The sequence below is a fragment of the Papilio xuthus genome, unplaced genomic scaffold, assembly GCF_000836235.2.
Source record: "Papilio xuthus unplaced genomic scaffold, Pxut_1.1 DF826923.1, whole genome shotgun sequence".
Lineage (NCBI taxonomy): Eukaryota > Metazoa > Arthropoda > Insecta > Lepidoptera > Papilionidae > Papilio > Papilio xuthus.
The window spans coordinates 3,494,084-3,521,564 of record NW_013531726.1 but is presented as its reverse complement, the minus strand read 5'-3'; the positions used below and the strand labels follow the sequence as shown (position 1 = coordinate 3,521,564).

At 31.8% G+C, this 27,481-nt stretch overlaps 3 protein-coding genes across 8 annotated transcripts; 1 reads left to right on the top strand and 2 right to left on the bottom strand.

Moving 5' to 3' along the window:
• Positions 1–262: 262 nt before the first annotated feature.
• LOC106122608 (peroxidase-like) lies at positions 263–11,873 on the bottom strand. Of its 3 annotated transcripts, none has more exons than XM_013318678.1 (13): positions 11,809–11,873; positions 6,112–6,310; positions 5,445–5,605; positions 4,972–5,148; positions 4,162–4,358; positions 3,488–3,686; positions 2,687–2,884; positions 2,458–2,608; positions 2,089–2,265; positions 1,818–1,968; positions 1,083–1,284; positions 735–843; positions 263–520 (listed from the first exon to the last, which is right to left on the bottom strand). In XM_013318678.1, exons 2-13 carry the CDS (start codon positions 6,303–6,305, stop codon positions 424–426), a joined length of 2,013 nt encoding a protein of 670 aa, XP_013174132.1. In that variant the 5' UTR covers positions 6,306–6,310; positions 11,809–11,873; the 3' UTR covers positions 263–423. The 3 variants fall into 3 exon arrangements, with proteins under 3 accessions (XP_013174132.1, XP_013174133.1, XP_013174134.1); XM_013318679.1 differs by lacking the exon at positions 11,809–11,873 and adding an exon at positions 10,862–10,940; XM_013318680.1 differs by lacking the exon at positions 11,809–11,873 and adding an exon at positions 10,203–10,221.
• Positions 11,874–13,069: 1,196 nt separating this feature from the next.
• LOC106122634 (peroxidase-like) lies at positions 13,070–26,919 on the top strand. 4 transcript variants are annotated; one of them, XM_013318726.1, is made up of 14 exons: positions 13,070–13,181; positions 22,004–22,100; positions 22,463–22,522; positions 22,598–22,803; positions 23,031–23,198; positions 23,279–23,460; positions 23,875–24,073; positions 24,416–24,613; positions 24,848–24,998; positions 25,302–25,478; positions 25,684–25,834; positions 26,117–26,318; positions 26,422–26,530; positions 26,723–26,919. In XM_013318726.1, exons 2-14 carry the CDS (start codon positions 22,009–22,011, stop codon positions 26,781–26,783), a joined length of 1,956 nt encoding a protein of 651 aa, XP_013174180.1. In that variant the 5' UTR covers positions 13,070–13,181; positions 22,004–22,008; the 3' UTR covers positions 26,784–26,919. The 4 variants fall into 4 exon arrangements, with proteins under 4 accessions (XP_013174180.1, XP_013174176.1, XP_013174178.1 ...); XM_013318722.1 differs by having other exon boundaries at positions 13,073–13,181; positions 22,460–22,522; XM_013318724.1 differs by lacking the exon at positions 13,070–13,181 and adding an exon at positions 21,681–21,774 and having other exon boundaries at positions 22,460–22,522.
• On the bottom strand, positions 18,658–19,669 carry LOC106122330 (uncharacterized). The gene is made up of 2 exons (XM_013318270.1): positions 19,603–19,669; positions 18,658–19,073 (listed from the first exon to the last, which is right to left on the bottom strand). Exons 1-2 carry the CDS (start codon positions 19,622–19,624, stop codon positions 18,658–18,660), a joined length of 438 nt encoding a protein of 145 aa, XP_013173724.1. The 5' UTR covers positions 19,625–19,669.
• Positions 26,920–27,481: the final 562 nt, after the last annotated feature.

Below are 27,481 nucleotides of genomic sequence, written 5' to 3'. Positions count from 1 at the left end.
GTGTCGTGTCGTGTCGTAATGGGAAAAGGAATGATGGTTTCAAAATAAAATGCTTTCAGTCAACAAAATGTATAAAATAAATATACACAAATAAATACTAAATTATGACTACTCTTGTTTGTGGTAAAACTATTCGATGAATTACAATCGATTCCTTAATAAAAGTAAAAATACTTTTAACCTAATAATCGAATTAGTTAGAGGTAAGTAATAATTATTAAAAAGTAAACACAATTATCATTGTTAGATAACTTAATACAGTATTTATCTCAAATAATCTTCTTTTTCAATTGGCATACTTTCAAAAAAACATCTTAGGAATATCAGATTTAACCTAATTTAGCTAAAAGATGATGCTATGAAACTGTGACAAAATAGTTTGATGATGGTGAAAATTTGAACTCAATGCAGATTTTTACTAAATTACCATAACGTACTGATGTGTTGGGATGATGCATGGGTTTCTTGCCATAATGATAAATCGATAGTGGGTAAATCAGCACATGCCACTAAATTGTTCCTGGAAATATAAAGTATACTAAGTTCCTATTTTTCAGTGTTATAGTATTACAAGAAGTTATGATTACAAGAAGCAATTTCAATTAGTATTATCCAAATTAAAACAGGATATTAGTGGCATAGTGATTCAATTAATAATGTTACTAAGTAATTTAAGTTAAATTCTACCATAAAATACTACAAAAATGATAAATTTTAGTATAAATATCACTCACGAGTCTGATATTTGCTGAAAAGCCCTCGGCTGCATCGATTGTATATTATCTGCGTTGTCGCAGAGTAGCCTGGCCATTGAAGATCCGCGTCGAATTGATTCCAGTTGACCTGTTTAATGTGAGACGATGGTATAATAAAATACTCTACTTTCATTTATTACTAGATGTCGCCCGCGATTCTGTCCGCGCGGAATTAAAAATAAATATAATTAATAGCCTACATATGTGCTCTTCTACACTATGAATCTATGCCAAATTTCAGCGAGAGCCATTCTAAAAGTGTCTACTAACAAACATCGATCCATGCAAACATTTGCAATTAAAATATTAGTTTAAGTTATTACTTACTTGGTGTAAAAGCAGTTTCAGGGTCTTTGCCGTTTTCATAAAAGTATCGATCACCGACTCGTGTGCGATAGAATTGCTCCGTCATGATAGACAAAAAGGTAGGTCCAGTCTGCAAGTTTGGAACGTTGCGCTCCAAAGATCCAGCCACCACCAATTCTACGTCCTCTGGCGTCTCGTACAGATTTCGGAGTATTTCCACATTCTAAAAGCAAACGTTTAAAATGAATACACAATAATTACTTATTGTTTAAACAGGCAGGTTGCGAGAGATGTATGTACGGAAAAAAAGAGGTGTTTGTAATCATTGCGAAAACTAGGTATCATGACATAAGGGCAAAAATTTAACAGTGGTAGAGCCCGCTTTAACATCTTCGCACGTATTGGCCCGGCTCGCCCGGTGAAATACCACGACCACAAAGAAGACAGGCGTGAAGTGGAAACAATTCCGCGTTTCGTCTGATGAGCGTGCGTCCCGGAGGCCTCATTTAGTCCTCTTTCCCTTCCCACCCTTTTTCTTATAAGGAAAGGATGAGAAGATGCATGGAAAAGGAAAATATTTTCTTTCTATGTATCCTCTCCTCCGTCGATTGAATGTAGGCAACGCATATGCAATTGCGTATGTCTATGTCACTTCGCTATTTCAGCGATTTCATGTGGCCGCTCGCTCGTTTGCCACATTATTCTATAAAAAAATAATCAGGACATTAGTTAATGTTAAAAAATGTAAGTATTTACCTCTGGGGAAATGAAGTCTAACATATCCTCAAATGTGTTTGGTACAGGAAGGTTGCAGGCGGCGCGCGCGGATATGTAGTTTCCTAAGCCGTGGTCGCGACCTCGTTGAATATCCGCAGCTCTTAAATCTTCTCCATATGTTTTGTTGCGTCTATTTGAAAACATTAACACATTTTATTAATCTAATTATTATCAAGAAAAAAAAATGTTATACTCATCTCTGACAAAATCCTTTCTTCAAAAGCTACAGACGATATTTAATGTGACTAACCTGAAGAAATACTGCGTTATTTCACTATCCCAGAACTGATCGCTGTAGTGTTGCGGCTGGGCGGTGAGACCTCTAGTTAAATCATCGAATACATCATTAGCTTCGATAAGTATCGGTCTATTGAACCAATCGCTTAATCGAACTGCTCCCACCAGCTTACGATTTTCGCTGATCATTCTGCAAAAAATACCTATTTAAATTACTTAAATTAATCAAGAGGGCCCGGAATGGAAACAAAGTAGGACATGGATAATTCAAGTGTTTATAAAATTTTGGATTTGATGCAGCATTGTATTACTACTTTTTATCGTTATAAGTACTTTAACAGTGAAAGTAAAAAGGTTGAATGTATAAAAGTGAAATACTTACTGTAAATATCCTCGAATCAGAGTATGGAAATGTCTAAACGCCGCTGTTGCGTGTTCGTCGAGTATTGTCGGATTGACGTGAGGATCATAATCATTGACGTAGCTCGTCGCTCCGGGATAGATCAGTTTATTTCTCACCATATTTTCAAAACCTTAAAGATAGAAAACTATTAAACATTTAAAAGCAAATATGGAGAAAGAAAGATTTACTAATTTCTCGTATAACTTACCGAGAAAAATAGGTAGATATTCATAGTAATTTATATGTTGTATTTCTGCGATATGAATACGACGCGCCTCTTGGTAAACGGTTTCATCGTCCCAGAATGGATTGAGTCTGGATAATACATCTGCGATACGATTATGTTCGCGCAACAGAATTATTTGCAGTATCGCCAGCTGAGGATTTTGATTCACTCTTAAATCACCTATTGTAAATAATACATGATTAATATTACAAGCTAAATAACTGATAGACAAAAAATAAATAAGTGTTATAAAATATTGAATCAGTCACTAATGGGATTACATTTGCTGTCTACAACTAATTGCTTCCTCATCCAAAGTTCTTTCTTTAAAGTCAAATTATCCGTAAAAGGTTTCGAATTTCAACTAAAACTTATGATTTCATTACGTTTCAATAAATATTTACATTTATAGATAAGTTAGTAGGTCGTTTGAGAACAAAATAAGTTTTTAATTGAGTTTGATTCTTATATAAAACAAAGTTCAAAAATTTTTGGGTTAGTAGTTGTTCCTAATAGAATGTTTTAGATGAAGAGCTTTCTTTACACATAAAAAATCAAAGATTTCAGCACCAATATAAACGATCGGGATCATCAGGAGTCCATATAAGCCCACGTCTTCACATGGGTATATTTCATCGTGCTCAGGGGACTCCAGAGTCCTCTTGGAAGTTCCTTGCGCTTGCGCAGGGAAGTGTCAAGCGGAAAATAACATTAAACAAAGGGATCTTGCTATCATGTTACCTTGCAGTCTTTAGTAAGATTAATAGACAAGAAAGATCTTACCTGTTAAATAACAGGGTTCGTTAGGTGACAGTGCAGATTCACAAGTCAATGAGACATTAGAGTCCTGCGGTGGCCACTGCCGACCCCCTCTCACTAGTGTCTTCAGTCGTCCACCAACGTAAGACCGTAGCTCGTCCGCTTGTAAATCATTCGCGCCGTATACCATTGATAAATCCATATATGAGGACACTATAGATATCTGTGTAAACAATTTCAAAATGTTAATACTTCAAGGTGTACTTTCAGACTTTTTATTGTAAAACCGAGAAAATTATTTTAAAATCAGATATAAGACTCAGAGTTTTTTCAGATCGAACAAATAAACTTTTGTGTTCTTTTTAAAATGAAATGTTTCATAAGAAAACAGGTTATTGTTACTTAGATATATTTAAAGAACGAATAAGGTAGAGATTCGAAACATTTATATCACAAAATAAAAACCAATACGCTAGGGAATACTCCTAAGGATCTAACTAATCATAGCAAAAATGACGTCTACGGAGAAAAAACTAAATAAATGATTCTCGTAACAAACATATCACTAATCAACTGCATTTTATAGCGATATCAATCAATTGCTTATCTCTTACTGCCGCGCCGACCATCAAGTTTAATGATACTATGACACAAGTTAAGCAAGTAGTGTTTAGTATATAATTAATTTATACATGTACCTGTTGAGCTGGCGCATGTGGTGGAGTGCATCCTCTATCTCGCGTCGTCCCTGTTCTTACGAAATTAAAGCATTGCGTGCCCTGAGCTGCATGGATGACGTCATTAGGAGGGACAATAATTGGGGCACACGAGGGATTGAACGCAGCGTCAGGTGCCAATTGACCATTGTCATCGCAACATGTTAGTAAATCCTTATCTGAAAAGTATATAATTATATTTCAATAGCTAATATGCAGAACATTAATAGTATTATAGTACTATTCATGTAGGTAAAGACAATTCTGTACAATAAGATTATGAAATTAATTATTCGATAAGCCGCTTACAGTTAATTCAAACTATTTATTTACCTAGTATATATTATATAAGTTTTAGTTGATGATTGTCATTCTTTTATGCGAAGTCTGGTAACATAAATAAATTGTAATGAATTATGCTAAAATATATAGGTTGTTATAGTGATCATTCATCATCATTATTAAGGTGACTTGTCATCAGAGGCACAATAGTCGCGGGGGTCCTGGATCTGGTCCAGTAAAATAGCAATAAATAGACGTCAATAATAGTCGAAAATCGTATTATCACATTCGTATTTCCTTCTGAAATTACTCAAACCGTTGAAAAAAATTTTTGTTTATTACAAAAAAGTACACATCAAACAAGAAACGCCCAGTATTACCTGATACATAAATTAAGTATCGAGTTGTTTATTTGCACAGCTATTAGCAAATCAACCTACATTACCGATCACGTGCTCTGTACTAATAGGCTTATACATATAAAATTAAATAAAAATTGTCTGTACTCACGTGATTGTGCTACGCCTGCGGTTAAAGACATGTCATGTGTTACAACCTGTCCCCACTGTTGCGCATTTAAATTCCAAACTGGATCAATTAATTGCTTGTCTGGAAAAAGACTTACGCTAATTTCCCGGGGATTGGGTAATTGTCTGCCAGTCAAGGAAATTGGCATCGCGCTGATACCTGAAAAAAAACGATTGTTTACTCGTACTGGAAAAATATAACAATGTAAACTAAACCTACTTACTTTAGATGTTAAGATTACATAGTTATTACAAAAATGTTTTAACCATTATAGGATTTGTTAATGTTATAATAAAATTGAGTTATAATTTGGATTAACCGTTGGCTTCCGAGATAAAAAATATGTGTAACACATATCGTCACCCCCGTCATTGCCTAACAAAGATAGCAATATGTTTTAAACCGGGATTTTGGTCTTAGAAAACCACTGTTAGAGATTTTAAAAATTAACTTACCATCAGCGTAATTATACATCGTTAAGCGACCGTAAGGTGTCTGCGCCATGCCCCAAGTCGGGTTTTGTAAATTATTACAAGATCCATCACTAGATCTGTATCGAGAATTGGAACAATATCGAGGACCAATAGGACAAGTATTATCTGGCGGTGTCGGATTTCTGTAAGCAAAAATAATTTAATAGAAAAAGCAACTAACATTAAGTTTATCTTTATACTATTTGTACAACCTCTGAATAATTATGCTGCAGATTGATGTACAATTATGGTCTACAATATTATTTAATTGCCTAATTTTATTTTCTATAACATTTACAAGACATTTTAACCAAATGAAATATACTATATCACAAAGTAAACAAAATAAACTATGAAACAAAACTAATTTAACAACTACATTTTTTTACATTTTTAATTATTCAATCGTTTCTTTGTTATATTTCTTTTCGTCATTTCGCGCGGCGTCGTATTACCGGCCAGTACGACATCCTTGGCCGCTTACAAACTCTCCCGTGCTACCATGGAGGTTCAATACCTTTAATACTCGTTATACACTATTAGAATAAAATAAGGGTGGGCATTGTGGCGAGCAATAAAGAAGGCCTCCGTGATCTACACCGGGCTAAAGAGGAATGACATTTTCACTTACACACATCATTTATCTTACCTAAATCCATTTTCGGTTAACTTTTCAAGTGTACTATATGATGGATTATTATTGATTTCAGGAAACAGATAATCAAAAATATTTATACTCTGGATAAACGATGAAATATCATTGTTTATTGAGCTAATATATCCTCCACTGACAGTACAAACAAATAGTAATTTGTACAGTAGGAAGGTCGATAACTGTGCCATTGTACCTGAAACGATACGAACAAGTTAATCGCGGGTTAATATCTGTTTTTGTAATTTTGAGGAGAGTGGTGTTAAACTAAGTTTTTATCCATTACTAGATATCGCCCACGACTCAGCCCGTGCGGGATTAAAAAAAATAATCTATGCCAAATTTCAGTGAGAGTCAGCCAAATTCAAAAAAGTTTCTATTAAGAAAGCATAGGGATGTCTATGGGACACCGCTAAGTCACTACCAACCTTTTTGTAAAAAATAAACTAACACATATAAATGTAAATACTATAAAAACGATTCTCGACAGCTTGCTAAACATATTGTCTCTAACTGCTGTGAACCGATAATAAATCAGTAACAGTCGTTCCGGTCATCGTCGACTCGAGACCTTGACCTCTTACAGTTGACTGCTTGGTTTTCTAAAGCAATTTACATTGCTTAAAGGGTAATGACTTCTTATTCGTACCTTTTTGCATCTTTTGTGCAATTTATATCATTTAACTTTTTGTTACTTATCTAAGCCTTGGTTTTGGAATTAAAATAATGTACTACAGAATCTTTTATATATAATCTTGTTTACCCTGTAACACACTAGTTAAAATTACTTATTACCTCTAAAAAAAAAACAATTTTTAATGAAAAAAGAAAAAAATCCATTGAACTAAGAGTAAAAGCGTTCCGCTGTTTAATATCGCTATGTGATCAAAAATATATTTTTTATCCGAGGGTCGGATTCTATTTCGCTTTTGAAAGCTCCATAGAAGACTTAATGCAAGAAATATTACAGGATATATATAATGCATTATTGTTATATTTTTGAGCGTTTTATTCTTGTGTAAATATTTTGGGCACTTAAAAAATAAACAAAATTGGTGGCTCAAAAAAATTTCCACAAAAAATTAACACTACCTTGACATCAATATTTTAGCAAGTTAAACAAAAATACTTCAGGTGGAGTTTAAATTACAAAAGCGCTCAGACTTTAATTTAAAAAAAAAATTATATCTTAAGCATGAAGCTTATTTCCGTTCATACTTAATAAAATTACGGAAGCTGTGGTCGCTTGAAGATAACCCGGTAGTTATGAATAATGACTTAACTAACGCAAAGTATACGGACTAACTTGAAAGTAATAAAGCGAAAACATTTATGAAATTTTTGTCGATGAAACAAAGAATTTACTGTATGTAAAAAAGAAAGTAAGGAGGTATGTTATTTTTAGGTTAAAATTAAAAATATATATATTAATATTGGCGAGTTTAAAGGCGCTTAACACAAAATATTCATTTTAGAAATAATTAATGACACTTTATGCCGCTAATAATAAACCTAATTAGTATTTTCAAAAACACAAATCTAAATGTATCAAAAGTACCACTTTCAAACCGCCTTAACCTTGAGATGCCTTACATAAGTAGAACAAAACCTACATCACATGATGCTTGACATGGTTTCCAACGTCAACGACTGACTTTACTTTTTGAACGCACCGTGTACTCAGCCTTATAACGATTACGACATATGTAATGAGATTAATTTTTTGAAATTATAACTGTATCGATATTAAACATATATATTTATAGATGCATGAGTAATATGTAGGAACCCGTCACTTGACGTCAGTAGCCGCTACATTTTCTCTCTACTATATTTATATATTATTTACATATGCATTTAATTGAAGTGTACGTATGATTAAAATACAATTGAATTAATAAAAACACAGAGTTATTGTAATATCAAAGCAGTTATGTACTATGTGATATGTAATTTATGTCTTAGGTAATTAGTATCAAAAGGAAATTATAAAAAATCTTTATGATATTGTTTAACAATATATAATGCTGTGGCTTTAATTTAAAAATTAAAAACAAAATTTTCCAAAAGTTACTTTCGTATAGGCTTTAAGGAATAACGGTACAAACTTTACGAACGTTAAGTTTACTGTTTCGTGTACACCATTCGACGAACTTTCTCTCTACTCAACGATTATCTGTTTTGTAAACTAAAGTAGGTCTATTATCTCTTCAGTTTTAGGACACTTTGGACCACTAAATTGAATGAAATTTCCGTAACAAGTTTAAGTATGGAAATAACTGTTATTATTGAACGTAAGGCGTGGTTATTATAACACGTGTTTAAGTTGCGATGATTTAAGTTACGTAAATACTTCTTACATAACATACAAGGATAAGGAAGTCAAGTTAAGCGTGTGACAAGCTTATATTCAATATATGCATTGCAACTTTCAAAACTTCACCAACGAAAGCACATTACATTATATTAAATTGCGAAATGCATTAGTAACACTAATGTTTTCCTTTATTTATGTCAACTGCTTACTCCGAACTTTCTTAATGTCTATAGATAAGGTAATACGCATTTTTTTTAAACTAGTAACTAGACACTTTATATCGAAAAATATTTGCGTTACTACTTAAAAGAAAATCAGTCTGAGATTAATTGTGATTTTGCCAAATTATTTTCAGTTTGCCAAATTTTATTATGTAGGTAGTTTATTAGTTCGCTACAGAATTAAGTATAAAGCACATATATTTATATTAAATTATTAAGTTATAATCGCGTAGAATCAATAGGTGAGAACGAGGAAGTTGAAATTGCAAATAAGTCATGAATATGGACCAAAGCTGGGAAAATCGCTTGGGGAAAATAAAGAAATTTATTTCACCTTGACCAACCTTGACTAAGTTCTATAGATCTAAATATAGTTATGTAAAATTACCATACTGTAATAAAATGTACTCTGGTAGGTTTATGAAGTTTCGTGTGTTTAGAGGTTATCTACACTTTTATTAACAACTTGACCTTTAATATGCGGTTTGTGGTACGTTGAACGTACACTACTTGTATTATGTTATATAAAGTTGTTAAATAATGGAAAACAAAATTGTTTCTGTGAAGTAAATTTTACGACGTAAAAATGTAAACATAAATTTATTCCGAAAAATATATTTATAGAACGATTGACCAAAATTGTAGGTCTAATGTAGGCAATTTAACAATACAAAAATAAGGATGATTCAAGCTTTAATTCAATACTTAGAAAACTCTATCTTAATTTGTTAATTATTCTTGCATAAAATAAATTACAAGTTTTAATATATGAGGTGTTTTATAGTATAATTTATATCATAACGTCGTTTGTATCAGTTGCTCATTCAACTGAGTCGAATAAATTACTCGTATGAATTATGCACCCACTACAAATGTTTCTAAATCAAACCGGTAGTGTTATCAAGCCAAGTAAAAGTTATTAAAAAAATTGCCTTTTCATTTTACGAATTCTAATTTCAAGTTTATCTATAATTATTATTTGTAGTCGTTTCAGTCTTTACAGACTGGTCGTGACCAGTCTAACTAGATACGTTCAATCTTCCCGGACAGTTGCTTTTTACCACAAAATGCTAGGCATTTAGTTAATATGTGTATGAAAAGTCAACCTCCGACCAACGAGGTACCAGTAAAAGGAAATCTCCGAGAAGAAACTTTCTTTCCGATCGAAACCCTTTTTCCATATCATATTTATGAAGAAAAGGAACTAAGTAAATGATCCGTAATAAAAGTAAAAAGGCATGAATGTTTATCTATATACTTCCATCTAAGGATCGACATGATTGCGAATATAAAAAACTTCTGTCAGACGCGCAAACTTTATGGCTTTATTAATCGTAAAAAATGTAGTAAAAATCTTTGGCCTTGTATGCAAGTTGTATAAGCATGTTACTAAATTACTTTCGAGTAATTTCAAAAATACTCAACCCTGTCAACAAAACAATCAACAACAAGCAACCTAGCAACCAAAAAAGAAATTAATTTCAATTTTTCGTAAAATAAAACTCAAATTATCTAAACTAACCAAAACAATAACTAGCATTTTAGCTCACCCTTTCAATGTATGCTGCAGAGTTAATGTTTCACTAATTCATTCACGAGCCACTAACTACGGATTGCCAGCGAAATAAAAAGTAACACAAAATATAGCCGTTAAAGAAGGTACACGTATTTAAAATTTTGAGGTATACCTAGATTTCATGAACACTACTATAACTAAACTTATAGTTTGATTTTTTGATGTAACTTATCACTTTTAAACGTAATTACTTTGAAATATCAAATTAAAATATTAAACTTGAACTGAACAAAATAAAATTCCAAAATATTTACAACTTTCACAACGTATTAATCTGACAAATAATTTCATTCGCTAAAGGAGAGTCAAAATAAGAACTTGAATTGACAAGTACTTATATGATTTAAATCTTACATTTTATGGAAATATATTGAGACTAAAATTAAACAAAAATCATATAAATGTAAACGTAAAGTGTCGGAATTTTTTTTAACCAAACGAATTTAATTCATTAATTAAATTATCAAATTAAATAACAATCGTTTACTTTTTTTCCCACCTGCCAGAACGATAATTACTTTCGCGGGTATGTAAAAACCATTTATGAAATTGTAAAATAAACTCAAAACGAATGAAAGGAACAATGAAACTCACTTAAAATGTTAATTAGCGTTAACGATAATGAACACTTACTTGTAATTAAATTAATGTGCACCAAATAACTAAAGAAAACTGAAATTATTAAAATATGTAACGCACTATATATAGTGTCAAAGTTAACTACCACGCCTTTCGGCATTCAGTGACTACCGGTAACTACAGCGTAAGAACTAACTCAATGGTAGGGACAACTCGAGCTTTATAAATTTTACAAAACCGCAGCGTGCTTTATGTAATCTTTTTAAATATAAATGCAATAAAATTTAAAAATTATCCAAAACTTTAAACTCCAATCTTTTATTTCGTGCCTCATTTGTTTTTCTATTGCCGTTTGATATTTAAAAATTAACGTTTCAAAGTTTTTAAAATCGACGCGACAACAAAGATCTCTTTAAACAATCCTTTTAAAATAATTATTCGTTTTCGTATCAAACCTCGTTAGTATTTTCAACGGTTAAAATAAAGTAATAAAATGTTATCAGTCAAAGTATTTTCTTTTTCAACGCTTACTAAAAATTATCTTAGTCATCAACAATATACAATTTCGTGTCGGTGTATCGAAATATTATTATACTTGTATGTCATATTATGCGAACTGAAAAGTAAGAGTACGTGAGGTACTTCCAAAATATTATATTACGCCTACGCCTGTTCGATACCTACTTTTTGTATTAAAACGCTCTATATATCTCAAAATCTTATTTCTCATTGGACAATTAAATTAGTAATCTTACTTTTGCCAAAACGAATAAAACAAACTTTTTATTTTGGCCCTTCTAAATAATTACACATTTACCTGTCTTAAACGAACTTGAGTCTACATGTCAAATTTCCGCAATTAAATTAAATTTGCATCGTTTAGCGCTATTTCTTATGCACTTAATATTCGACCACAACAATACTTTACTATTGAGACGAATAAAAATTTATATCCATGCTGACTTTGATCACTTACAAAATTATAAGAAATTAATACTCACGTTTTGCGATTTCATAGTCTGCTCTTTTTGTCCCAATTACCAGAGCTGTACACGTAGCCGAAATAACTTCAGGGCTCTCTTTTTGTTCAACATTTTCAGCTAGTAATGTTGGGCGTCGATACAGAAACCACTTTTGACATAATGTAAAGTTCGTACTTGTGCAACACTATCTAATACACCGGAAATGCAGGGGGACAACAAACACTTTATTTCATTTTCTTTTTTTGAACACATTCTTGCCGGCCAGTCTTTTTCCGCACTAAATTTTGTCGCTGGCCAGTCAACATGATAGCTTTTTTTTTAATTAAATCAATAGCCTAATTTCCTTTAGTTACACTTTAGTTTTATAATAGTGGTATTACCCTACCTTTGATCAATTAAGACATTAAAATAATGTAATATCAACCAACCTCTTTGGTACCAAACAGGCCTCAGCACAATAGCTTGTAGTAAAATATAACTAATTACAATAATAAACAATTGAAATAATTTTTAAATTCAAATAATTTTGGAAAATATACCATTTTAATTTCTTATAAATATTACGTTATGAAATGTTTTTGAACGCGTAGTACTTCTTATTAAAATCAAAAAGATGACTCAAAACAATGTTTGTGGTAAACAAGTCAGCCACAACAGATTCGAGGCAGCTCTGTGTTCGGCTCTTATCTTGTATTCTCATTGTTAGCAAAACGCGGTATATAATTTAATTTAAAACAAGCCAGCAATTTAATGTCGCAGCTGGTGACGTAAGTTTTATACCTAGTATTAAAAATATGTCAGAAGATTTATCTGCTCTGCTAAATTCTTTTTAATTACAATTTTTTTACATTATAAAATTAATAATTTACATATTTTTAAATGTTACAACACTAAAATTAAAAGTTTAATTGAAAAAAGACAGAAGATGGCCAGTAAGTATGACATTAGTAGGTACATCAAAAACCTTGTTCTTTAGTGATCCTAAATATGTGTGTTAGTGTTTGAAAAAATGGAATAAAAACTTAAAAATAATCTTCTTTTAATCTTGATAAAATTTGTAAAATTAATTGACTTATTTTTATGCGACAATTACTAGTGTAAAAATAACGTGGACTGTTGTGTTGTAATTTAAATATAATTTAGTATTTTCCAAGCAACTTATGTTGGTAACAAGAAATGATTTAAAATGTGATAAAGTAATATTCATTTTGTACTCTTGAAACTATTTTGAGTATATTTGACTGTAAACAAAGGTGTTTGCTATCACAAGTGTTCGGTTCTGTTTGTTTTGTTATTGTTAGTTTTGTTGTGGAAATTGAGGTTAGTTCTAATTCAAAGACGTTTTAACGACGGAGCTGAGAATACCATGTATCAAGCGTGAACATCAATTGGTAAGTTTTTCCTATTTTCGTATGGAAATATTATAGAAGAAAATGGTTTTTTTGTTAGTGAATCATATCTAAGTTATTAAACACATAATTAGGAAGTTTTTAATAATTAAAACTAAAGGCTTTGAGCCGGCTATAGTTTATTAATTATGTGAACTTTTGATTAAGGCATTCTAATTGTAGAAAACAACTTTTTGAAACGTTTTATCACTTTCCGAATTTTTGTCATTCAAAATTTGCAAATTTGCGAAGTATAACTATAGTTTTTATAAATAAAATTGCGTTTCAGCCGATTGTTAATTGGCATATTGTTTTCCATTGCTGTGAGTTTCCCGATCAGTCCAAGGGAAAACATGCCACGTGAGTAGCATTTAAAATATTCATTCCTAATTCGATTTTGCATTTTAATTTAGTGTAATTGTTGAGTTGTGATATATATGTTTTGTTTTACAAATGAAGTTCATATTTATATCTATTATAAAATCGTACTATTTATATTAACTTATTGAGAATAGAATAATTTAAGTTATTCGTCGTCTAATCTCGTATGTACCTATGTGTTTAAAGATAATGTCGGATTACTGTAAGGATATGTAGCTCCAAATGAAATAACATTCAATGTTTTTATCATTTTATTGTGCTATATCGCGTCATTGTTGAAGTTTGCTTGCCAAAGCTTCACAAGCGATTCAATTTAAGTTCAGCTCCAGTTCTTAATTCCTTTATCCTCTTCCACATGCACCATTGTATTACTTAATAAGCAATATAACTCGCTCCTATCCTTGGATTCTACAGCATAATTACAAAATCTACCAATTTGTGGGATAAGTTCAGTAGATTACGAATATGGAAACACAATTTTTTTTTCTATTTAATGCTGTAATTTATGCACGACGTACCAGGTTTTTTAACTAGAAACAACTAGTTACATTATTATATCGACTCTTATAGTGAAGTACCAGGACCTCATGAAATGAAAACCGTGAAATCGTTGTTTCTTTTTCACAACAAGACAAGAATCATACGTAACTGTATTGTTAATATGATGACGCATTTGAAAATATATTCATTGTCATGAACATTAATTAGGTGATCGGTAAGCAGTTTCATATGTTGATACAAAATTAACTCAATGTATAATAAGTACGTCACATGTATTTGTGAGTTAAAGTGTTAAATATACTTTCTTTCAGGTTGGTTTAGTACTATAGAATCACCTGTATAAACATGAATTGTCATTCCTTTCATTCTACTTGAGAAATAAGACAAGTAAAAAAAAACGTACATTTGTAAGAAATTTTCATGAGCACATTTTTAGCACAAATACAGACGTGAAAATATTAGTACGCCTCAATGTACTTTAAACTTCTACGTTATTTTATTACTTTTATTAATTTAGTTACCTTAACATTCTTTATGCCTTTTTTTCGCATTGAACAACGCAATCTTCACATGTGATGGGACATCGCGATAAGTTGCGCCTTATATTTCAACTTATATAAGTCTTGCTTAAATGTGCCTTCTTTTTTCGACTTTACAACCAAAAATAAATGAGAAAGGAATTTTTAAAACGTCTCGTTGCATAAATACATTTTATTTATATGCGTAAATTATTGCCCCAAATTTTTTTAAAATTAAATTTTAAACTGTTGTATCTCTAGATTTCAATAAAAAATGCTTGAATTGTTATTTGAAGTTAAGTTTTAAGTACAGATATCGAGAACCAAGATTTATTAAGAAAGTTTGAACAAAATCCAATGTTTCGAAGAACATTATTAAGAATGAACTAGTAAGAAAATCTAATATCGAGGTAAAGTTATACTAAATCCCATGTCGAAATAAAGATACACTGGGATTTTTCGTTCGTAATATTTGTACCAAAATTACACAACAAATCTCTTTACACCTTTAACCCATGTTTTCTTTTTATTTTATATCTTCTTTGTATTTTATTAAAATACCTTCTGATCTAGAGCTACTAATTTTAAAACAAGCTGAACTAATTTAAACGAATATCTGGACAAATTGATATTTTTAAGGTTCCGTACCTCATAGGAAAAAAACGGAACCCTTATAGGATCACTTTGTCGTCCGGTCCGTCCGTCTGTCAAGACCCTTTTTTATAGTTTAAGCCCGCATTCGCACGGGCGTTTTTTTTACGCTGCGTTTAAACTCAGCGTTAAGCGCCGAACTCTTTAAAATCACTCTTGTTTACATGATCCAGCGTTCAAAATGCAATACTGTGCGATAAAAAGCGTCGCGTTTTTAAAGCGCTGCCGTATGAACAGATACATGGAAAATTTGTTTTATTTAATGCGTTTTAACGCCTCATAAAAAAGCGCATGTGCGTATGCGGACTTAATGCCGTAACACTGACAATAATTTGAGAAGTTTTAACAAAATTTATAATTAATTTTGAAACGAAATTTTAAAAAACCTTATTTACTTTATTTGCGAAGGAAAAATACAATGGAAATAAAATTTATATGCGGTGTTTTTTGTATCACGTATTCTTGTCTTGATCTGCGCAATTACTTTTTGATTAATCGTAACCTTCGCTTTGAAGATTTATTTCGTCGTATTTCGGTGTTATTTAAAATTGTGTAAAAGTACTAAATTAAAAGCCAATTATGCGATTTTTACTCCTTTAATGACTATTTTTTCTATAATCGCGAGGAAAAAGATGTAGAAATTTTGTCTCGCTTAAGATTTTACAAAATTAAATTTTGTAGTAATCAAAATCGAGAAGTATTAATTCATATCTTATACACATATAAAATTCTCGTGTCACAATTTTCGTTCCCAGACTCCTCCAAAACAGCTTGACCGATTCTCATGAAATTTTGTGAGCATATTGAGTAGGTCTGAGAATCGGCCAACATCTATCTTTAATCCCGCGCGGACGGAGTCGCGGTCGACAGCTACTTATTATATATATTAATACATGTTAATTTAAGTGATTAAACGGGGATTTCGGTCTGAGAACCACATTTTCAATGATAACTTTGCAACTGTGTGTAGTCTTAAAAACTGAATTTCATCGAATTTTCAATATTTTATTTCCCTCCGAAAAGATGCGAGCACATATATCAAGTTGGGGAAAATAACCTAATTTCTTCTTCCGAACGAAACGAGAAAGATAATTGAAACAAACGATCCGAAATTTGATTTAGGCGTTGTAAAAGGGAATAGAGTCGCCCTGCCCTAACTGTCATGTCAATAACTGACATTCCTACAATCGATTTTATTATTCGTACCTCTGTCGATTTAAATATTGAAGCTTAAACAATTTGCATAGAGTTGAAAATTGCTGGGATTATTCTGGACAACATTGTCTTCAAACCTTGAAAATTCCCTATCGATCCCGCATTTAAAAAAAATGTCTACTAAACATAATCACATACAAAAATGTTCAATAAAAATATTTAAAAAGCTCTATTTTATAGAAGATGTAAAATTATTTTACGTTGTGTTACAGCATTTTATTTTCTTTTTTATGGCGATTTATTTACAACATTAGACGCTCATTTTCCTTGGGAAAATTTGCGGAGAAGTATCTAACACGCTTCCGAGATGAAAATAAGCTTCCCTTTTCAAGTTCAAGATGTTGAGAGCGAAATTTTCTTAATTCCCTTTTTCATAAAATAGTAAATTTATTAAGGTTTAAAAGGATTGGTGGTTTCAAAAGGTTTCCGTAATGAATATTGATGGAAGTATAGCAGAAATACTTTGTTTTAATAAAAATAATAACCTTAAAGTTCTTTTATTGTTTCGAAGAGTTAGGAAACAAAATTAATTTCTATGTTGGCAGGAAGTTTAAAGATTCGGAACAACTAAATGAGTTGCATGTATGCACGTTAAAGACGGAACAGAGTGGTCTTTGTTCTGTCCTGCGTGGCCAAAGCATTAATAATATTAAGAGTTGAAAGTAATATTGCACGTGAAATAAATAAATTTGATATGATCTATAATATATATATTTAAAACTATTTATAACTTTCATAAACACAAGCCAGACTAACATTGTGATAATAAAAAATAACGAGTCCCAGTATTGCGGCGTGTCTAGACTTGAAAATAAATTGTCCACGGAACTAAAAAAATTGCATGTTTTTTCCATACAGAATAAAACTATTTTGTTCCAAAAATTTTAAGTTGCTTTTACAGATGTTTTGTTACTAATGAATTAATTTCATCAAAATAAATGCTAAATTGTTTGAATTATTCAAATATTACGTTGAATAAACGTTTTTTTTAAATAACAAGATGTATTCAAGTAAGCGTGGTTGCTAAAATCAACATTGCTAACAATGCCAGCCCAAGGGAATTTAAATAAAGACGAACAGCCGATGAATTTATATCAACCATCTTGAATTTGGCTATTGGTGAACGGCGTTCTTTATTTATTACATTAATTATTTACTAGCTGTCGCCCGCGACACCATACGCGCAGAATTGAACAAAACTGCTAGCCTATGTGTTCTTTCACACTATGTTCTAAATTTACGTCATATTTCATCAAGATCCATTGAGCCATTCTGGAAATACCTTCTAATAAACATCCATACATCCATACATCCATCCGTCGAAACATTGGCCTTTATAAGATTATTAAGAATTAAGATGTAAATTTGGTTATATATTAATATTAGGTTTGTGAGTTAACTAATTTGTTAATATGTAGTTACTTAGTTAAAATGTTAAAGCCAACAAATAATCCATCGTTATTTTTTCGAAGCCGACGTCAAATATATTAGCCTAAATAAGCTAAGAAAAATGTGACTTAAGCGCCGAGGCTTTGTCTTAGTAGAGTGAAATTGTTGTTCGTTATGTGAAAAATGTACTCTTGAGTTTGACGATCTGTTTTGAAGATGCCAACTCTTTTGTATGTAGACATTGGCCTGAATGATAGCTATTGTCTACAGAGGTATATAATTAAGACTATATGACGTCGCTCTACTTACAAATGAACTTATGTACATGAGAAGCGGACAAAAGTCTTAAAATGGATGAAGAAAATTGTCCTGATATTTATATTTATCACCTACTTCTACAAATAGTGCAATGATCTCATAAAACCTAAGTATTTAATTAGGCTGAAAACGATTATGTTCATATTAACCAAAGCAATGTAATCTTACGTCTTACTAATGTTATAAATGCGAATGTTTAGATGGATGGATGGATGTTTGTTTGAAGGTATCTCCAGAACGACTGCACGGATCTTGCTGAAATTTGCCATAGGTCTAGAACATAGTCTGGAAGAACACATAGGTTACTAATTTAGTCTATTTTTAATTCTGCGCTGATGAATGGAGTCGCGTGCAACAGCTAGTCATATTATAGATAATGAAAGGTATCTATCGATCAAACGCTTAAAGTTGTTTTTAACGCTTATATAATTATTAAAGTTATATATTGTATAGTATATTTAAAAGTAAAATAATTGTATTTAATAAAATTATAAATATTAACATTATTAGGTTCCTTTAAAAAGAGGTAACAACGTCGCACTGTTAGCCCATTGTAACGTTGTGCTCCCAATAGCGCTAATAATTTTTCGATTTTTGTAAGGATTTGAGAAATGACTGTTGTTAGCGGAATCTTTTTTATATAGTTCCGATAAAAATATTCTGTTTTCACTCTCCAATTTCATGTCTAGAAGTTCATTTTCCTTTTCATAAGATACTGTCACCTTCTCAATGTTGGGCACGTTGTCCTCCGGGTGATAAGGATTCTTGAATTCGCTTTTTAATAAACCTCTGTAATTGTCTATTGCAAATTTTCTAAATACGTCGAAATTCATAAAATTCTGTACAAATTTATACACATCTTCAGAATCGATTTCTATTTTAATAGATGTTACGCAGGCGGAGTACAAAGTCAAAACAAACACTGAAAATAACAAAATAGCACTTTTGCAATCACTTAAAATTGCTATTATATTTTTAACATTTAAAGTTATCTAAAAATTAAAGTTTTAAAATAAAATAAGATTATTTATTATTTAACTCCAAACAGAACTAATTATTGGGAACCCAAACCTAGACGTGTATTATCGTCTAAGTTCCTCGTCACAGTCCCTTTAACCAAAGCATATAAATTTATTTTATACATTTTAAATTAAATTAACAAATATTGGATAACGATCAAAAATATAAATACTGAACTACGAAATGAATCGCGCAAGCGAATACAAACTACAACCAAAATCACTTGCGGCTCTTTTTTCCCTTAATCCTATTACTTTCTCAAACCAATATTTTACAAGTTTTTTATTTTATTTAACATTCTTTGGATCAGACGTGCTATAAAAATATAGCAACAGAAATAGATTCTGGGCAATAGAAACTTCCTAAAGAAATTTCTGAAAGGTGGTTTTGTGGCTGACCACTATAATCAATAATTGTCTAAAAATCCTTACCAATTAGTTTTGGTGAACACATTTTTCTATATTTTCAAATTCTATTACCGTGAAACAGGTAAATATTCTTTCAATTTTGAACGAAACATGGCTGTTTTTGTATAAAGATTCAGATAAGAACCGGCAAGTTTCACAATTTATTACTTGTGAAATTAAAGGCGCACAGCTGTTAAGTGTTTTTATTACTAACTGCTTTTGGTACAGGAAGAGAGTTTAGGTCTTGGCAGAAAATGTTTGAATATTTTTTTCCATTGATCTAAAATATAAGAAATATATTAAAACTAACAATAACATAACATCCATTGAAATAAATTTGGAAAGTTATGTGTGACATTTTTTCTACATTTCTAAGATTCTGCTTTTTATTCATTCATATTTTTTTACCGGTTTCCCGGTTCTATTCTATTTCACTAATTTGATCGGCATAAGTTTTTATAGGTCGTCTTCTACCACAACAATTTTACACAATATAAAATAACCAATCTTACTATGGGTTTCGGTTAATTTAATTTAAAGCTAACAACATAAAACCAATTCACCAACAACATATACGAGGAAACCGGTTGCCCTATAGGTCAATTAAATATGGGATATATCCACTTTTATTAGGTATTCCAAAATTAAATTTATAAGCCAATTTAGCTAGTACATTTGAATTTCGAAACCAGTAATTTATTTGTTTTTTTTCCTCAATAACTTTTTTTGGCGTTGCTAATTTCGCACATCGGAATACTTGAAATATCGCATTATTACCGAATACGAGTTCTGCCATAGCAGCAGTAGTGCAGAAATAGCTCAAATTAACTCTGTGTAGGGCGATGGTGCAGCAAACGAAAATACGTTTTTGGTTCCAAAGTTTTCGTTCAGGAAATTTCGACCTTTAGAATAAGCTCCGTGGACACCAAAGTTAATTATGAAGAATTAAAGGCGGAAGCAGATCCATCACAAATTACTTCAGAGTTAGTTTATGAATTGACTAACGCAAACCAACAAACATGCGTCGTAAAAGGAAATATTTTTAGCAGCGGTTGAACTCTGAAGGACCAGCAAAATCCTGCCCAAGCGAAAATATACAAGGAAAAAGTTACTTGTGAGTGTATAGTGGATTAGTGCTAGTGTTTGTCACTACGGTTTTCTAAATTTTGGTCAAACGATTACAGATGTTACATATTTTCATCAATTGCTATCCGTGATGGAAGAATTAGCTGCTAAACTAACGGGTTTGGGCAATTGCTCTAGGCTCTGCACTGGGGCTACCGCCCAGGGCGCTGGACAAAAATGGACGCCATAGGTCTACGAATTACACATTCTTTGTGTCTGCATTTATTGAGTACAGTCAGCTGCATAAAGACCGGAGCAAACAAAACATTCAAATATATAGGTACTCCTAAAGTAATCATTTATATAAGTACAACAAAAGTCCTCAAATTAATAGAAACATTCATTCAGCTCAAATACATCGGTACATACACAGCGTCAGATATATGAGTACATTAAGGTGTCCATAAATATAGTAGCTACCACAGAGTCATAAGTAACTAACCAGTCAAGGTATGCAAAAATATCGTAACATTTGACAAAATTGAACTCTATGTCTATATTCTTGTGGTACAATTTGGAATATACTACTTCTGTTAAATTCATTTCACACTTTGTATGAACATTATAGGTTGTCCGGAAATTTCGTTCCGATTTTCGTATGTTTAAAATATATATATAAATACCATCATTGCACTATCTGACATAACAAATTACTTGTGATTGTTGAGTTATGGTTGAAAAATAAACAAAACTAGCTGTTGCCCGCGCCTCCGTCTGAGCGGAATTAAAAAACTTAATTAGTAGTCTACCTGTTCTTCCAGGCTATGTTCTACATCTATGCCAAATACAAGCGAGATCCATGCAGGCGTTTTGGATACACAAACATCCATCCATCCAAACAATCGCATTTTAAATTGTAGTAAGATGTACTGATAGGTCTTATTACATGTAATAAAAAACAGGTTTTTCATTAACTTTATGTATCTTCTGATTAATATTCATTAGGAAATGTATAAAAAACAATCGTACTTGTAGTAAAGAGCGAGTGTACAGAAACTGTGTAAAACAAACCAGTGTAATGTAGATTTTGCAACAAAAATAAATAAATTGTAAATAAAACATACAAAAAAGGTAAGGTCCATGGATTATCGCCTTATAGTATATCAACGATATACTTTAAAGGAAAATTTTATAAAGGTATCTAACAATGTAACAAAATGGCACTAAAAATAGTCCCATAATCAGAAAGGGAAGCACAAATTTCTATGTGGTACGATTCTGTTATATCGCTTATTCTTTTTTTTATAATTACTGGTGAGTTTTATTTTAATATTCGAAATTGGAATTCTTTTTTTTGCAGAGAAAATGTTGAAGATAAAAATCTGTTTTGTGGTATTGACTAGTTTGTCTATATTACTAAGTGCTGCAGATTCTACGGAGACTGAAGATAAATCTAGGTTAGAATTAAAATTGAAGTAATAATTCTATATTAAAAGACTATACAATTAATTAGATATTTCAATACTAACATAAACTATTAGTATAATGGTTGGTAACGTTATAATTTTAGTAATCTGTCCCAAAAAGGATGACAAGTAAGAAAACTTCTGGAAAACATACATACAAATTTTATTTTATTAACCTTTAATGTTGTATTTTCAATTGATATCTTTATTTGTTTTTATTTTATTTTCATCTGTCTGAATGACTAATCCACGCGGTCCCATTATAGGCTATTTTTTTACTTCTGCGCTGACAAAGTCAAGCGACCGCTTGTATTAAGATAAAAGAATTTTAACTCTTTGGCCTTTTGTAGCAGCCTTCAAGAGGTATACCGTGCATTATTTAATCGTCTCGAAACTTTCTTAAAAAATCTTGGGTAAGTTTCTGTAAAAAAATGACCTTTTACTTAATAAAAAAACTGTTACTTATCATGTAATATTCACTTTTACAGATTAGAAGACACAAATGTAAACAAACGAGCATTAAATAACGAAATAAATGACAGGGATATTGTTATTCAAACTTGTGATAAAACGAAATCTTGTGGAGAATCTCGATACCGATCGATAGATGGCACTTGCAACAATCTACAGAACCCGTCCTGGGGTGCTGCTAAAGAACCCTTCGTTGTGCTGGTAGCAGATGCTCGTCCAGATAGTAAGTATAATAATAACTGAAAATAATTTTACAGTAACACATACAAAAAATTCGCGGAAATAACAATGAAGGATACAATGCTGTTATAATTTTAGACTGCAGATTTAAAACGGTCGAGGAAACCTAATCGTAACCAGGAGCTTTTAAATAAACCAAGATATGCTAAATTCGAAACTGCTTGCTTTAAGCAACTAATTAAATTATATTATAGTTTTCGTATATTTCAGGTATAAACATATCTGCACAAGGAAATTTGTTACCGAACCCTAGAGAAATATCGCTTAAAATATTTCCTTCATTATCTTTTCTGGACTACAAATGGACGCTCAACACAATGCAGTGGGGACAAATTGTAGCTCATGATATTTCTCTGACAGGCAGTACATCACTTATTAGTACGTTTATACCTCCTACTTTATTCCAGAATATATGGAATATAGTCATTAACAACATTTTAAAATTTCATTCCTTGTAGATACTCCCAGCCCAACATGCTGTAACAATGAAGGGGAGTTTACATCGGAAGCTGATAGTAATAAATTTTGCGCTGCCATACCAATACCGAGAGGCGTGGATACAAGACAATGTTTTGATTTTGTTAGAACTGTAACTACAAACGATACAGGATGTACAGCGCCGACCGCTCCTTCTTACCCGGTAAAACAGTCGATTGTGTTGACTTACTTCTTATTAATATTATAAATGCGAACGTACCTCCGGAAAGTCGTTTGGCGTAGATGTAGAATATAGTCTGGAAGAACGCATAGGATACTTATTTTTTTTTTAATTCCGCGCGGTCGGAGTCGCGAGCGACAGCTATTATAAAGAAATTAGCCAAAGGAAAATCAATAGAATACTTTGGAATATCGCACCATAACAATAGTATAACTGACTTTCATTAGCATTCTCTTTCTTTTTACTTCACTATGAATTTATATATAATATATCATGAGTCATATGCTATACAAACAATCATAAGCATTGAGGTACTTTTTTATCAAATTCAACGACCATGTTATGATGACCATATGACATACAAATATTACCGATCATGTTAATTATCTGTTTTAGATAAATGAAAACACCTGTTACATGGACCTATCATTGATATACGGCGTTAATGACAACCAATCGAAATCGTTGCGTGAAGGCAAAGGAGGTCGAATGTTAACTGTTGAGCGCAACGGAGGCGAATGGCCTCCTCAGGCTGCAAATGCTCAAGAAACATGCACACCCACCATACCTGCTAACGATACTTGCTATGTAGCTGGTAAGAAAACTGGTATCCATAGGCGTCGGGTCTATTAACATTAGGCGATCATTTAATTTGTTCTTTTCTCCTTTTAAAAGAGGGACATAAATCAAAATATCTGCACATTTTTATGCTCAGCGTGGTATAAGGCTAAATATGATAGGAAGAAGAAATAATGTCAAGCCTTTGAAAACCTCATTGTTTCTCATTCAACAGCAAGATCATATGTCACTTTTATCATTGTTTAAAAGTTTTAAGCATGTCTTGCCTAATGTAAACATCAGTCCAAATCGATACGATAACACAACATCTGTGTAGCTATTACATTCTTGCATTTTACTATAATTGTCATTTATCCAGGTGATTCTAGAATTAACCAAAATCCAGAATTAGCGGTACTTCAAATCATTTTGTTGAAGGAACACAATCGCATAGCTGGTATACTATCAAAGTTGAATGGACAATGGAACGACGATAAAATTTATCAGGAAACACGACGCATTGTCATAGCTATGTCTCAACATATTACCTATTACGAATATCTTCCAATATTACTTGGTTAGTATTCTTAAAATAATTCATTGGAAATGCTTGGGGGCTGTGGCTGTGAATGGACTGGTGAATGGATGATGTTTTAAGGTATCCTCAGAACAGTCCAATGGATCTTGATGAAATTTTGCATAGATGTAGAACTTACGCTACTTATTGAGTTTCTTTTGGATCCCGCGTGGACGGAGTTCGCTAGACTAGCTACAGCTAGTTATAAGATAAATATTAACTATGTTTTAACAGGTCGAGATAATATGCTAAAAAATAAAATAATTTACGAAGATCCAAAAGATTACATAAATGATTACAAAGCAGATATAAGTGCTGGCGTAACAAATGAATTCTCTACTGCAGCGTACAGATACTTTCATACGCTAATACGAGGGAAACTGGAGTAAGTAACATATTGACATCGTAATAACTGAAACTTAAGAATTTATTACAAAAAATTATCATGAAGCAAATGACGTCAACATTATTAATAGTCATAGTAACCATAACTATAATTAATTAAAAATATCATTATATTATATAATATAATCGAGTAAGATCGTTTATAAATATTATTAGTTCTTTTTAGAAAGTTTCTTAGCAGAAAGACCAGATTTTCAGTCTTAATAATGTTCCTACTTAGAAGAGTACACAGAAGTAATAGAACTTGACTAATTCCAATGTTTAAAATTGTTTTCTTTTGTAGAATTGTGAAAGAAAACCGCATATTGCAGCGTACTATAAGATTAAGCGATTGGTATAATCGACCTTCTGTAATCGAAGAACCTGATGCTTTTGATGGCCTAGCGAGAGGCTTGTCGTATCAATCTGAAGATAGAGCTGACCAATATTTTGACGCAGAAACCAGTCAATATCTTTTAAGGTAAAGTGATAAAAATTAAATCACTCTGTATTTTTTTATGTTGATGTTTAACTGAATTCTATTCTCAAGTTCGTGGAGTAATTATCTATTTTTTTACGCTGATATAAACTCTAAGGGAAAGCATGATTTAAATTTTATCGTCGATCAATTTAAGATGTAAAAAGAACTTGGCTTGTTTCGTGATTATTTATCAATTATTATGCAGAGGAAACAATACCAAAGGTAGTGATCTGCGAGCTATTGATATTCAACGCGGACGTGATCACCGTCTCGCTAGCTACGTCGCTCTCCGACGCTTCTGCGGACTTTCCGAGCCGAAGACGTTTGATGACTTGAGTGTAGATATTTCAAGAACTGTAAGTACGGAAAAAAATATTAACTACTTACTCCGCTGGCGCAGCGACCCAAAGTGAGTCGTGGCCTCCAGTACAAGAGATCGCCAAGGTCGCCTATCCTGCGTTATCTCCTGATTGACCGTCGACGTATCGGGCGGCTCAGATACCGCTGCCGAGACGCCGTAGAACTGGCCCTGCAGGAACTTCAAGCGATGGACTGGCAGGAAAAAAATAGATTAATAGGATATTTTATTTTTAAATAGATACGATACATGAAGGTTTAACATAAAAATATTTTTCTAGAATATAGCAATGCTGAAATCATTATACAAATCAGTAGACGACATAGACCTTACCGTGGGTGGGTCATTAGAGAAGCATGTCCCCGACGCACTGATGGGACCAACTTATCTTTGCATTTCGCTGATACAGTTCTACAAAATTCGTGTCGGAGATAGATTCTTTTATGAAAATGGCAGCAATATGAATATCGCTTTTACACCGAGTAAGTTTTACTAAAAAAAATAACTTTGTACTCGATAACTTCTATGCTATAATATATATACAGCTAGAAGTCATAAAAAACATGAACATTGAAACTTTAACAGGTCAACTAGCTACGATTCGCAAAGGAACTTCTTTGGCTCGTCTGATCTGTGATAATGGAATAAATATAAAGAGTATGCAGCCCAGAGCATTCGAACTGGTGTCTCCCAAGTAAAGTACAATTTTATTTATTTACGTGGAGTAAAATCTTTCAAAGACACTCCTTAAACAGTTTTTGTAAGATTCTACCACTAGAACATACTAAATTTAACTTACGACTTGCTTTTTTTTTACAATTTTACTTATAACTTAGTTAACAAGTTTTTCAACTTGAAAAATTCTTATTCTTGTTTTATTTTTCAGGAATAAAATAGTTCCATGTGATAGCTTACCATCAGTGGATTTGAGTCTTTGGAAAGAATAAAAACAAAAGAAGACCGTCGAAAATAAATAAAACACGAATGTTTTTTTTTAATAATAATTATAAAATTAATTAATCAATATTCTCTTGAGCAGTATCTATGGTACAATGATTAAATAAAATTCGTTTTTTAGAGAGAGCGAAAGGCCTACTTTCTTCTTAGATGGTATTTCGCCTAATCTACATTAGCGACCTATTATCTGTTTATGAATAGTCAAAAGCGCATATCAATTAGCGCTAATAAATAGTAAAAAACATGACAACATAATTAGTTTTAATTAAAGTAATTAACAAAACTGATAGCTGTCCTAAATTAATATAAAAGTGACTTAAACATGTTATAAGATCTGGAACTGATTAATTACCTCGTTAACCGTTCCTATATGTTTTTTTAATGATTTTATTAATCTGTTTTTAGGGAGCCAATGTGCCCTTTCTAGTGAATCTTACAAAATAGAGTGTAACAAATGTAAGAATTAACATGTTATGTATGATACATATATAATTTTTATTTTATTTTATATCACACTTTAACAACAGAGGGAGCTTATTACAATTTGGAGATATCTTACTTATATTATTAAAGTGAATGTTGAAATGGATGGATGGAACGATGTTTATTTGAAGATATCTCCAGAACGGCTGCAAGGATCTCCCTGAAATTTGGCATAGACGTAGAACATAGCCTGAAAGAACACACG